The 14,388-nt window shown below is 41.6% G+C and overlaps 1 protein-coding gene and 1 long non-coding RNA gene across 31 annotated transcripts in view; one reads left to right on the top strand and one right to left on the bottom strand.

The window, feature by feature from the left end:
* Nucleotides 1–14,388, bottom strand: part of NRXN1 (neurexin 1) — a 1,023,765-nt gene that overhangs the window by 515,946 nt on the left and 493,431 nt on the right. For 19 of the 29 annotated variants that reach the window (XM_079968418.1, XM_079968429.1, XM_079968424.1 and 16 more), the window contains one exon: nt 13,867–13,893. The exons of the other annotated variants lie outside the window; for them this stretch is intronic. In XM_079968418.1, the coding sequence (XP_079824544.1) occupies nt 13,867–13,893 (27 nt within the window). The remainder of the gene's footprint in view (nt 1–13,866; nt 13,894–14,388) is intronic. 29 annotated transcript variants of the gene reach the window in all.
* LOC307211992 overlaps nt 1–14,388 on the top strand; it is a 964,702-nt gene that overhangs the window by 785,689 nt on the left and 164,625 nt on the right. The gene's annotated exons all lie outside the window — the stretch shown is intronic.

The following is a 14,388-nucleotide window of genomic DNA, read 5'->3' as shown; positions in this document are numbered from 1 at the left end:
TCTAACTATCTTGTCAAGCGTGATTTGTTACACTCATTGTGAAGTACCAGATATTAAGGAAACAGTTTACAAGGTTTCAGTAATAAGCTGCTGAATGCCTAATGGAGATAAGAAGAGATATTTCATGCATTTTAATAGGCACAAATGTAAAACATACTAGACACCGAAAAGTCATTTTAATAGAAGATTTTTTTTGTTGTTGGTGGCGACACACAGTTCCAACAAGCTTTCTAATGCCATTACCTCTTCAGCAAACATATTTCCAATTGAGCTACTGATCTTATTTTCATAATGATAATGGAGAGTAACAGCTTAAAGAGCACAGGAACTAAGTGCCCGCTGGGATCTTTTTATCTAGGAAAAATTCATGAAGCAGGGAATGAATTCACATATAACAAACTGTTGATGGCAACACTGAACTTTTTTTCTGCTGTGCATGACTAATGCATATTTATTTCTATATGGAAATATATTCCATGCAAAAAACCCCCCAAAAGAATTAATTAAAGTAAACCCCTAAAAAGCCTATACTCTGAAAATACATTAAGTACCAACAGTGGAAGATTGGCAGATGAAGGTGATGGATTTCTCAGAGCTAGCCGACCTGACTGGAAGAGTCCACGACCAGAAGGAGGAGGAGTACCAGGAAGGATGGAAAAAAAATAAAGACTACTAAGCCAAATATGTTAAGATAACTTAATTGAAAAAGCTTGCAAATACTAGATAGGCCTAGGATTTAAATATGCAATGTGATAAATTAAAATGTTGAAATGCCGAATGGGAAAGTTAGAAAGATGTTAAGTGACTAAGTTAATTTTATGAGAATATTGGTTTTGGAAAACTGTTAAAATGATATACACTGAAATGCAACCAAGGGGATGCGAGGAAGTTGCTTAACAATGTTAATTAGATTAGTTACAATAAGGTTAGGATTTATGTTTGTTTGTGTGTTTAAAATTTTTGTGGAAAACTAATAAAAAAAATTTGGAGGAAAAAAGCCTATACTCTGAGAGCAAAGTAGCAGCTAGGAAAGAGAATGTCTTATTGCATTCATGCTAACTGCCACAGATTAAATGGATGGAATGGTAGGCACAATCATGTATAGAAGTTCCAAAGGAGATATCAACTGCTCATTCAGGGAATTTACTTGGTTTAGATCAATCTTTTTTTTTTTTTAATGTTGGGAAAGATTGAGGGCACAAGAAGAAGGGGACGACAGAGGACAAGATGGTTAGACAGCGTTCTCGAAGCTACCAGCATGAGTCTGACCAAACTGCGGGAGGCAGTGGAAGATAGAAATGCCTGGCATGCTCTGGTCCATGGGGTCACGAAGAGTCGGACACGACTAAACAACAACAACAACAACTTGGTTTAAACATTGTTTGCAAAGTTTAACCGGTATACAGTGGTACCTCGGGTTACGTAATGAGAACAGAAATCGTTTTCTGGCGGCATGGCAGCAGCAGAAGGCCCCATTAGCTAAAATGGTACTTTAGGTTAAGAACAGTTTCAGGTTAAGTACGGACCTCCGGAACGAATTAATTACTTAACCCGAGGTACCACTGGATAGTATATAAGACACCTCATGTCTGTGACAAGCCATGACTCTCTCTTTCTCCCAAGAAAGCATGTGGATTCTCCAGAACACACAGTGTTTTGTGATTTGGCAAACAAATACACAAAGAACACCCAAACTCTACGTAAGTGAAATGATGACCAGACAAACTACTATGGATGGTACAGAGTAGGGGTGGGAAACCTCCAGCCCATGGCGAAACCAGCAAGACTCCCAATTTGGCCCACAAGGCTTTCCCCCCTCCAAACTATGTCTGATGTGGTTGGGCCGGCTCTGGGCCTGAGTTCCCCATGGGAAAGTAGGTTGCACAGCCAATCCCTGCAGACAGCAGCCTTGAATGCATATAATGGCAGTACAGTCCATCAGCAGAAAACAGAAGGGAGCAGTGACCAGAAGCATAGCAGTTTTGGATTTACTTACACTTCCTCCCAGGGAACATTTGTTAATTTGCAACAGCTGGTAGGAAAAGAAGCTTGAGAAAATGGAAGAGAAAATGGAAGAGAACGGATGCCAGGAAGGGTGGGACTGATCAACAGAGGCATTAAAAGTGAATAATAGAGAAGGAAGGGAGCAAGGAAAGGAGGCAGTGAGCTATCAGCCAAGAATTCTCAGTGATTATAGACTCTGAAATTACATCTGCAGGCTCCTTTATTACCCTTGGGTGCAGCTCATCAGGCCCTGGAGATTTGAATTCATTTAAAGTAGCTAGGTGTTCCCTATCCACCTCTTTTCCTGTCTTGGGCCCTGCATCATTTAACCTGTTATTACTAGGTTGGGCAATGCTTTCCTTTTGGGAGAAGACTCCCACTTTTCTTTCTCATTGCAATTGTTTGCATTTGTGCCTGCAGTGTTTCACCTCTAGGAAACTCTCACTCATCTTGAACTCATCTTTGAGTATTTCTGACCATGGGATCTCATCCAGCAGTTCCTTAAGCTTTTTGACATTAGCATTTTTAAAATCCAAAGTACATGTCTGACTGCACTCAGCTTTCCCTTGTCTCTGTATCACGAAACCCAAGAGGACAAGATCACATCCTCCAAGTTTTGCAGTACTTCCACTTCATTTATCAGTACTCCCCTGTTAGTGAGGCCCAAGTCCAAGATAGATTATCCCCTTGTTGCTTCTGCCAGCTTCTGGGAAATGAAACTGTCAATGAGGCTATTGAAGAATTTGTTGTACCTTACATTCTTGGCAGAGTTTCAGTTGCAGCAGACATCAGAGTAACAGAAGTCTCCCATGACTACAATATCTCTCCTTTTTAAATGTTTCACAATCAGCTCTAGGAAGGCATCACACAAGTCTTTGGGCAGGCTTGAGGTCTGTAGCAGAAACCTGCAGTAAGGTCACTTACTGATGATTTGAAAAATGCATGAAGCCTAAAAAAAATACCCATTTTGTCCTTTGTCATTTCACCTTTGCCCTAATGTATCCTCGTTCTTACTAATGCAATCTTTCTTTTTTTCTTCCAATTAGCATCTGCTTAGATTTCAGGTCCCATAAATGCTTATTATGCAGTCATATTTTCTGTTGAAGCTTCTGGTGGAATTAATGGCCTTTAAAAAAGAGAATTAATCCAATAATTCTCTGACCCAATCTTCCACATGTCTCCTGATGTATTCCAAGAGGAAGTGGAAGAACCCTGTTCATTCTATTATTGGACATCTCCCTGTTATTGTAAACAAGTGCCTACAGGAAATGCATTCTGAAACTTTTTGTAATTGTGTAGAAGACAACTGGCATCTTTTCTCACCCTTTGAGAAAAGCTGCATGTGTACAGGAACCTTCACTGCACCTGATGGGGTTTTGTTTCTTTGAAAAAGAGTGTTGACAGACCTGAGAAAGCTCTTTGAATGTTCAACTTTTTAATGCTCAAAGAGCACAAATGCAAGCTGTACTGCAGTTTATACCTGCCTGCCTCCCCAAGATTAAACAAAACCAAAACCATATCACCTTGGGGCAGTTCCAACACAGGTCCAAAGATCTCACGAGGCCACCTAACCAATGTCTTATTTCCTGTCTGGGAATCATGAGTCTAGCCAATCATTCCCTGGCTGGGGGGGGGGGGAGGTTGGTGTGTCATTTGACACTAGAGCAGAGCTTTCCCAACTTTTCATGTTGGTGACACAGTTTTTAGACATGCATCATTTTGCAACACAGCAATTCAGTTTTACTAGCAAACTGGAGGTGGAACTACTAACCCCTTTCCAGCGTTTGCGTGACACACCCAAACGTTGCAGCCAACACACCAGCATGTCACGACACACAGTTTGGAAAGCTCTGCTCTAGAAAATAAGAATAAGAATGTTCTTATTTTTATGCCGCCCATCTGACTGGGTTACCCCAGCCACTCTGGGTGGCTTCTAGCAAAATAAGAAACACAGATGGGCTGCATGTCCGGATTCTGCCATCTTTCCTGGGGTACACCAATAACTACTTTTCCATCCATTTCCACAAGGTTGAAATATTTTTGAGCCTTGGATGTTGGGAGTGGGGTAGCACCCCACATAGAGCTGTGAGATGCAAGAATTTGAACAGGTGTGCTCGAGTTTCCAAAATGGTCAAAGGTCAAAGGCCTGGAAACGATGCCTTATGAAGAACGGCTAAGGGAGCTGGGCATGTTTAGCCTGGAGAAGAGGAGGTTAAGGGGTGATATGATAGCCATGTTCAAATATATAAAAGGATGTCACATAGAGGAGGGAGAAAGGTTGTTTTCTGCTACTCCAGAGAAGCGGACACGGAGCAATGGTTCCAAACTACAAGAAAAAAGATTCCACCTAAACATTAGGAAGAACTTCTTGACAGTAAGAGCTGTTTGACAGTGGAATTTGCTGCCAAGGAGTGTGGTGGAGTCTCCTTCTTTGGAGGTCTTTAAGCAGAGGCTTGACAACCATATGTCAGGAGTGCTCTGATGGTGTTTCCTGCTTGGCAGGGGGTTGGACTCGATGGCCCTTGTGGTCTCTTCCAACTCTATGATTCTATGATTCTATGACTCCACCTCATTCCTATTCCATTTTGTAAGAAAGCAGAATCTCCTGCTAAATATTAAGTGATCTTCGCCTTTGGGTGTCTAGATAATAATTGTTGCTTTCCCTGAACCATTCATTCTTGCTTCTGTGCCGTCTTGAAAATGCATTCCATGTACACCAGCAGAATAAAGCTATGCATGGGAGCATAGGAACATAAACAGTTGCCTCATACTGAATCAGACTGAATTCTTTACATTGACTAGCTGTGACTCCCAAGGAGCTTCAGGTAGAATCTGGAGATGTTGGAGATTGAATCTGGGACCTTTGGCAGGCAAAGCAGATGCTCTGCCACTGAGCTACAGATGGTTTTTTATACCCAAGTAGAGATTTTATGGGATGCGGGTGGTGCTGTGGGTTAAACCACAGAGCCTAGGACTTGCTGATCAGAAGGTTGGTGGTTTTAATCCCTGTGACGGGGTGAGCTCTCGTTGCTCATTCCCAGCTCCTGCCAACCTAGCAGTTTGTCAAAGTGCAAGTAGATAAATAGGTACCACTCCAGCAGGAAGGTAAACGGTGTTTCCGTGCGCTGCTCTGGTTCGCCAGAAGCAGCTTAGTCATGCTGGCCACATGACCTGTACACCGGCTCCCTCGGCCAATAAAGTGAGATGAGTGCCGCAACCCCAGAGTTGGTCGCAACTGGACCTAATGCTCAGGGGTCCCTTTACCTTTACCTAGAGATTTTATGACCGTGTTTCTGGCAAAAAAAAAAAAAAGAGAGAAACTAGTGATCTTTGAATTTGGTTGGTGTCCCCTTCCTTGTGTTCTCTTACTTTGATACCAATAACTGAGCAGTGGTAGCAAAATCTGAACTTGTAGCTTGCATGAACCGGAGCTGTTTTTAATGATATGATCTTTTACGCTTATATCAGACACAACAGGAAAATCAAAACTGCAGCTTTTGAATATAGTAAAGTCCTGTAAGGTGCCCATATCTACCAACCAAGCATGTAACGTAATTTGCTGCATTCTGAGGCTTTTTATTTACTGGGGGGGGGGCAGATACTTTTATTCTGCCCAATCCATGCAGTAAATCCTAAAAGGATAACACATGGATAATGTATTAGTCAATTTGATCATCAAATGAGATTTTGCAGTTTCTGCAGGAGAATGGATGGCAGTCTCTTATGTGCCCAGTGCATTACCGAAAGCTTGAGATATCAGGGAGATGAATGGTCTTTATTAAGTTTCTGCCTCTCTCAGAGATGCAAGCTGAGAAATGTGTTGCGTCTGAACTGCGTGTCTGATCTTCCATCCACTTATCTTTCCCTAGCATTTGCCAATAAGATAATAGAAGTGGAAACTGCTTGGGTTGCCTGAGGACTGCAGAAATTCCTGCAAGTGAAAATTGCAAGGCACTTGCAAAGGGGCATGCCATATGAGCGAATCAGGCCTCCTCACAGCGCCTTCCCAATGCCCTGTCACCATGGCCACTGCCTAGCCCTAGACCATATGACCAGCTGCAACTGGGCTGCAATTAGGGAGCTATGACTTGTGAAGCAAGACAGTAACCAAATTTTGCATGGAATGGCTGAGCCTGCACCGATTTGGAAGGAAACAAGCAAATGGAATTATCCATTTATAAATCTAAGCAAGCTTTGGTTACTTAGAATTCCTGAGCTGGGTATCTTCTGCTAGTGAGTCAATAACAGTTGATTAAGCATGCAGGCCTGCTCAGCAATCTAGGAAATGGAGCATGGAGCAGACTCAAAGCACTGAAATCACTCTTGGGGAAACACTTCCACTGATCAGTGCTACTGTCTTGAAAGTGAAGAAATGGGTCCAGTAATTTCAAACATTGACATCTGGTACTGTTGATCAACGTTGATGTGGCTCCCTCCATTGATTAGGCCCTGGGCAATCCCCTACTCACCCAAGTAAAGTTCCTGCACCTGTTTTTGGGCCTTCCCTTCCTTGCTTCCTTTTGTAGAGGGCAGAACTTCAGGTGTGCCATTGCAGCATGGAGGAGACATGAAAGGAAGGGCAACAGAAGACGCAGCTTGTCTTCTGCTTCAGTAGCCAACCTAAGAACTAGGGTGATTTGATGGAGGGAGTGCTAGTTTTGGTTTGGCAAGACCTAGTTTCGACTCCCCTCTCAACCATCACACACACTGGGTATCTTGGTATCACTGTCAGCCTCAACTGGCATTTCTGATGATGGGATGGTCTCCCTGAAGTGAAGGTGTGATAAAAAGATAAGAGCAATGGCATAAAGGTATGGAGAGAATCTCCTGGCTGCAACCTGGAAGACCTTCTTGTCTATCTTCTCCGAAACCTCAGCTGAAATCAACCACTGCGTTCAGAAGGGACCGAACACGTCATTATAACCAATCTCTAAATTAAGCCACCTGGGAGACTGATTTAGAGTTTCTCATGATGGCATTTTAGCAGTGGCCTTTTCGGACTGACACGTCTGTGCTTACATGTAGATAAGATCACATTCCAAACAATGCAAAAAGTGAAAGATCAGAGTTTGACATTTATTGCTGGCCGTTCGTCACTTTAAAAGTAGCACAAAAGTTGAAAAGCTTGACTGCCGTATAGAAAATAGACTCTCAGTTTCATGACAGTGATATATATCAAAATGCCTTGCTACGCACCATTAATCTCTCGTGACTAAGAATGGGCATCGCTCCATACCAGTGGCCCCTTCAAGTTCTAACAAGCCAGCTGAAGAAGACTTGAGCCACATGAGAGAAACACATAGTATTATTCCAATGGTGCAAGAAGCAGAGGAACTGCAGAAACTAATGCAACACTGCAGGAAGCACTCAAATTAGTAGCCTAAAGTGAATGCCCACCATTAGAAGCGACACAGTGCTGACATACAAATCAAGCACACATGAACGGAAGCATAACAAATGAAAAGAAAAACATGCAATGCTTCCTTCCATCACCCAAAGGTGCCTATTAAAAAAAAAAAAAAACAGATCCAGTAATGAAGGGGGGGAAGCAGCAAAGTGGATGCAAAAAATATCTCTGAGTATCAGCTGAGGCCTACTGAGACCTGACAATTATGGAAGAGAGCTTTTTAGTCAGCAAGAGCCAGAGGAAGTGGGATAATAGGCAAAATATCTGCCTGTGTGTGCTTTTTAATTGAAAGTGCAATCTTCAAGTACAACCCATTAAGTATTGCTCCATTTCAAGTCCCATTAAAGAAAGGTAGCTGTAAAGGAGAGTAACGAACACATGGGTCGCTTGAGTACTGCTGTCCGCAGGGAAGGAAGTGATGGGAGAATGGAAAGGAAACAAAGAGGTTTGTTGCATAGAGGAAGAGGTGGGCGGATGTCGTGAGCCACCTTGGCTACATGTGCAGAAGGCCAGTCAAGGGAACAACTTCTGGCACTGAGTCATGCCTCAGTTCTAAGGTAGACCATTGAAAGGGAGGAGAACACGGCAGCGTATGTGTTTTAAGGCCTGTAGTACAAATTGGCCTTGCATAACAACAGCAACAAAAGACTGTATTCCTTTCTTAAATTTCTTCCTTTGCCATATTTGTTCTCCCATCATCTTATAACAAGGGAGCTGTTTCCAGAAGAGAAGTGGGAGAGATTCTGTGGTTGCCATCAGGAGATGTTTGGTGTCACCTGCATTGACCTGGGTAGTCCTAGGAGCCTTCATACGGGAGTTGCTTAATGGATACTTTGTCTTGATCTGTTAGAGGTTGTGGGCTTACTTAAATGTTAAATGAACTGTAAATGGTTGAGTCATTGTCTTTTCCCAGTGTTACGTTGCACTGATACTGTATGTTTGATTATGAATTGTCACTGAATTACAGTATTCAGACTTTGATATTATTATTATTTTGTGAACAGCTTTGAGCACAGATTTACTTGTGGAAAAATGGGGTATGTAAATAAATTGGCAAAGGTAAAGGCATTCAGCTGTATTTTCCAACGTGGCTTTCCAGTCTAAATGATTTTGGGGCTCTGTTTTTCTTGCAATAGTCATGTTCCCTTTACAGCTGGAAAGCATTTTCACAGAATTATTGCATACAGTGTGATAGGCATGGATATAGTGAAGGAAAACCAACCTAACAGCCACAGTGTAGGAGCAAATGTTTGCATTGTATTTTATTCCATTGGCTGATACATTACCTGCTTGAATCTCCATGACACACTCTGGTCCAGTCTTGCTGTTCATTTCATTCATTCTCTTTCAATGGCAGTTCCACTGTTCAGCCATGTTCCAGGTGATCCCATGTAGCTACTTCCATCTTGGTACCTGTAGTTCTATCTGGGTGTCCCTAAGCTACAGGAACATGGAGTTTACTGGAAGGACCAATGTTGGGAATGCTATGAATGACTTCAGTGTATTCACAACAAAACTCCAACATTTGGTGCTGGAAATGGCCGTAATTATTTACACCTTCTTGACAACTGGTGGCAGTGTTTACATGACCTGAGAAACGCATAGTAATAGTCACTGACAGTAGATTTGTTTCCTGTCTTTAATAATGCTTGAGTGATAACCTGGTCACTGAAATTGTAGATTCCTAAGTATGCATTGCTTACCTAAAATTCAACATACTTAACTGAAGCAGACAGTCAGCATGGTTTTATCATAAGAGGAAATCTATGGTGGAGCTGAAATAAATGTATTCACCAGAATTCTGTATGTATACTGATCTCAAACAGTCTGTAGATATTCTTACAATATTTCCCAAAATATTCACTGGAGATTTGCTATCAACACTTGTCATACTAGTACATTTGATGACAGTATTTGATGCCTGAGAGTACAAACAAAATGATATTTAGCATGTGACAGCATACTAAAGATAAAATGCAATGGTATTTGGTATTTTATATTATTTGACAGCTGACAGTTTTTGATGCCTGCTAAAATGAAAACATTTAAGAGACATTGGAAAATTCTGAGGTAAAATGATTTTAATTCTGAATTTAAAACATTTCAAATTCGGGGTGGATTTCAAATATTTGCAAACGATCATTTCAGCTCCTGTTTATAATGATTTGCTTCTATCAAAACATGGAAAGAAGAAACTGCAAAGGAGTCTGAAATGAAGGTGTGGCAAAAGAGAGACCACTACATGAAAACCAACGATGTCCCTTAGCTTGTTTTATGTCTGGGGACTCACGATAACAGTTTCAGAGTTTAACTGCAACTTACTTATGTTCACCTTTTGACTCAGCACTCTAATTGTGGGACGAGAAAAGACACAACTGCCATAGCAGCCATGACTAAAACACACCATTGAAACCTTATTCTCCCCACCTTACATGCAGTTAACAGATGAACGGCCAATGTGCGTCTAGAGTTAACATGCTTGTTGCACACCTACCAGGCCTACTGATTCCTAGCATCCATATTCCATAAATGAATAGAATCATTCACGTAGCGCACACAGAACATGAAAGCACTTTGCCACTTAAGTTCCAGCTCTTAAGCAAGTGCTGTACGCTACTAAGTCAGGTGTGGGGAACATATGGCTCTCTAGGATTTGCTGAAATACAATTCCCATTATCCCTGGCAATTGTCCATACTTGCCAGGACTTCTGGAAGTTGTAGTTCGCCAACAATTGGTGGTCAAAAAGTTCCACAACCAAGTCATATTCAGAATAAAACCATTGAAAGTAAACACAGCTGGTCTGTTGTTTTCAATGGGTCTACCTCAGTATACGACTTTGCTGGATGTAACCCATATTACTGGTGTTATTCGCGGTTGTTCTCCACAATGTTTTGGGTTTTTTTGCTCATAGAAAGGCATTATGGGTATTCCACAGGAAATCTAAGTCTCCTATACCACCTGCCATTAGCTCCACAGAACAAATGCACTTCTCAGCAATAACAAAAGTCATTTATTGTGCTTGTGGTGAACTGTTGCTTTTCGTTATACCTGTGACTTTACGCTTGCATTGAGGTTTGTTTGCAATGCCAGAGACATATTTTTTAAAAAAATATCAACAATATGCTCTTTTTCTCTTGAATGACTACGATTCTGACACAAATTTTGAAACCTTTCTTGCAGGAGAGCAATTACTGATTTAAATAGTGTTTTCCACCTTCTTGGTACATCACTATTTAAATTGTCACTATGTAATTCTGTGCTTTGGAAAATATTAAACATACTTCTTATACAATGCATGTGTTATATTTGAATGTGAACTACAAGAATGCTTGAGATTGAGAACTGCGGTCAATATTTCAGTGATGATAATTAATAATACTTCTGTTCCCGTTAGCTATTTTTCTCCACTCTAGTTTCTATTTTGTTGTATCACATACAGAAAGACCTGTAATTCAGTGTGCCCCACCGAAAGAAGGCAACTGGGTGAAAGGCGCACATTTTGTTGTTGTTGTTTTGAGCTGCAAACAAGTAATCTCACATTCCAAGTGTTTCCAAACCAACCAACCAACCAACCTGAAACTAGAAAACCCAAAGAGAATGATGTTTTTGGCAGTAATCCATCAAATGTTCGCCTGCTGTCAAATGCAGCAAGTAAACACCATTGCAGTGAACTGGAATTGAATAGCAGTATGTTTCCTGAATGGAAATTCAAAACATGTTCCAGCCAAAGTTAACTACTTTTGAGCCCACTTACCTTCCATGGGAGAGCTAAGGTTATATTTAATTCTCTCCCACGGAAATCAATGGGGAAAAGAAGCATTTAGCTTTGACTCAATCATGCCTCAGTCACTTGGTTTAAAACAAGGGAATGATAGCTACTTTTGTCACACAACGTCTGCAACATTTAACACTCTCTCCCCACACCTCTGCCCACCACAAAAGGAAAACTAGAACGTACTGTACTTACTATAGAAAGTTTGGGAGGTCCACAGACTCAAAATAAAATCACAGTCCACAATCCTCTTTCAGAACATAGCATCTTAATCCAAATAATATCAGAAAGGTTAAAAATTTATCAAGCATGATGTAAGACACATAGGAAAAAACCAATTCAGTCTAAGAGGTCTTATATATTTAGTGTGTAAAAGAAGCCATCACACAAATATAATCTTGTGGGACATAAAAAATATCAACTGCACACCCTCTTTATTTGGAATAGGGAGTTCAACTCTTGGTTTGTAAGAATATCAACAATGGAAGAAGACTGTGGGGAAAAACATTGCAAGTGGTGGCAGTGGCAAAAATCTTCCAAGGAAATACGTATGCAGAGGCTGATGTGGGCAGGGGTTCTTATATTCTTTCCAATGATCAAGATAATATTCCTTGGATTTCCCATAGCAGAAGTAGAGCATGCCATGCCACAGAAAGAGAAGGAGGCTGTCTTTCATACATGGAGCTCAGTGGGTGCATTATTCTCCCACAAGCACATCGGGATAATGAGGGATCCAAAAAGCATGGCCTGTGAGGAACGGGCCTGAGGAAGAGACGGTTAAGCAGGGAATTAATGCTGTCTTCAAATAGCTGAAGGGGTGTCTAGAAGATGATGGGACAGGCTTGCCCTCTGTTGCTCTAGAGGGCAGGACTGCCTTATCTTGGAGCAAGAGGTCACCAACTCCTGGCGCCATTCCCGGACTAAGTCTGTGCGTCAGAGTGTGGTCAGAATGTAAGATAAGATAGACAGAGTGCCATCCCTGCTCCACTGGAACAGCCAAGGCCATCCATTGCCGTCACGGACTGATAAAGGAGAGCGCTTTGAGCACTTGTTTATACAGCTGGCTTTCTGTTTATACATTGGCTCAAAAGCTCAAGTTAATGCATTTTAGAAATGCTCCCTTGGAGGAGGAAAAATGTGGATTTTGGGGCCCGTTTCAGACTGACTGCCCAGTCAGATTTCAGGTTTTGGGAACCCATTCCTTCAGTTGAACACTGCATAAACAGATTGTGATATATCACACTGTGAAAGTTCATTTCAATATGTATATATTTGGAAGACTGGGGGGAGGGAAACCCGTGTACAGCGCAATCCAATACATATCCACTCGGAAGTAAGTTCCACTGAGCTCAGCGGAATTTACTCCCAGTGCACAAGACTGCAGACTTATGGAGCAATTGTAACTTCTGACTGGAAAAAGAAGTGGGACTGACAGGGCCGGCCCAAAACGTTTTGGCATCTGAGGCGAGCCACAAAAAGGTGCCGCCGCCACTGCCAGGGAAGAAAGGGTGAGTGAAGATACCTTAAAAATGTATGAAGTACTTCCTTTGGCCTTCTAGATTGCTGTTTCTTCTCTCGGTCCAGTATACCTGAAGGAGCGTCTCCACCCCCATCGTTCTGCCCGGACGCTGAGGTCCAGTGCCGAGGGCCTTCTGGCGGTTCCCTCATTGCGAGAAGCAAAGCTACAGGGAACCAGGCAGAAGGCCTTCTCGGTAGTGGCGCCCGCCCTGTGGAACGCCCTTCCAGCAGATGTCAAAGTGATAAACAACTACCTGACATTCAGAAGACATCTTAAGGCAGCCCTGTTCAGGGAAGTTTTTAACGTGTGATATTTTACTGTATTTTTGGTTTTTATGTAAGCCGCCCAGAGTGGCTGGGGAGGCCCAGCCAGATGGGCGGGGTATAAATAATAAATTATTATTATTATTATTACTATGATTGTGGCCTCTTCAATCCTCCCACTGCACAACAACAAGCAGAACCAGACATAGGTGCCATCTTGTGCCAAATATTGTGGGTGCCCACGACAAAGGGCTTCAACTTTGTCCATTGACTTTGTGGGTACCCAGCATCCACGGCCTACTGGAGCTCGCTCCAGTGGAACCAGGACTACATTCACAGTCAAGTTCTGTTGTGTGTGTTGTGTTGTTTTTTATTATGTGTTTCCAATTTGTTTGAGAAAATTTCAATATAAATCTTTTTAAAAAAACAAAACAAAAAGGCAGATAATTCCCCAGTAATTGAGAAATATTAGGGGTATACAGTCATCCTTTCCTCATACACAAGACATATTTAGTCTTACTGGAACACGGGGGCAGAACCTCCACGATTGCTTTGACTTTTAGAGAAATTGAAGGATGCTCTGCAGATGATAGAAGACTCTGTGGCATTCCTATGTGTGATTCTTTAAACTGTCCTTGAAACTCCTCAGATGTTTGGCCTGAAATTTCAGGGGGTGGGTGGGGATGGGGACAAGGCAACTCTAGGGCAGGCTAAGCAAGCCATGTGCGATGATTTCTTTTCACACCCATGGAATTTGCTACGTCTTTTTCAAATGCAAGTCATTTTAAGTATGCAAACAAAAACAAAAAAAAAGGATGCACACCATGTCTTAATCTAAAGTTTGTGAATATTGCATAAATGGAGGAACAATAAGTTTAAAAATTTTGAATAGGCACTTACTGGAATTACAGTTAATCCTGATACAGTCTAGATGGGGAAGAATAGATGAGAAATGAAAATTTATCCTTCAAAGTAATAGCTGCAGACATCCAATAAAATCACAGTCCACCCTTCCGGGGACAGACACATGCAAACATGGCCACTGCGTGTTCAGATTCTTTCAGTATTGCCATAGAACGCAGATATATGGTGATAAAAAACTTTATAAATAGAAGTGAGTAGAAATAGAGGATAAAAAAAATATGGCCAATTTCAAACAAAGCTACATGGTGACAAATCTAAGTGGGGAATAAAGGCTTGTGGAGAAACTGGTCCAGATACTGGATTTAAGCTGGCTGCCACTTTCTCCCCCATATATGAAAGAACAGATTAATCTTCTCAATTTTAATTTTAAAAATAATAAAAGTGCTCCGTCACAATGGGGAATAGTACAAGCCAAGCCAATAATCACACATTCTGGATCACAGTTAATACCTCAAAGGAGGATGCAACTTTAAAAGCTTAAAATTGTAATTGTAACAT

The sequence above is a fragment of the Podarcis cretensis genome, assembly GCF_951804945.1.
Source record: "Podarcis cretensis genome assembly, chromosome: 3".
Classification (NCBI taxonomy): domain Eukaryota; kingdom Metazoa; phylum Chordata; class Lepidosauria; order Squamata; family Lacertidae; genus Podarcis; species Podarcis cretensis.
This window is presented reverse-complemented; position numbering and strand designations above follow the sequence as displayed.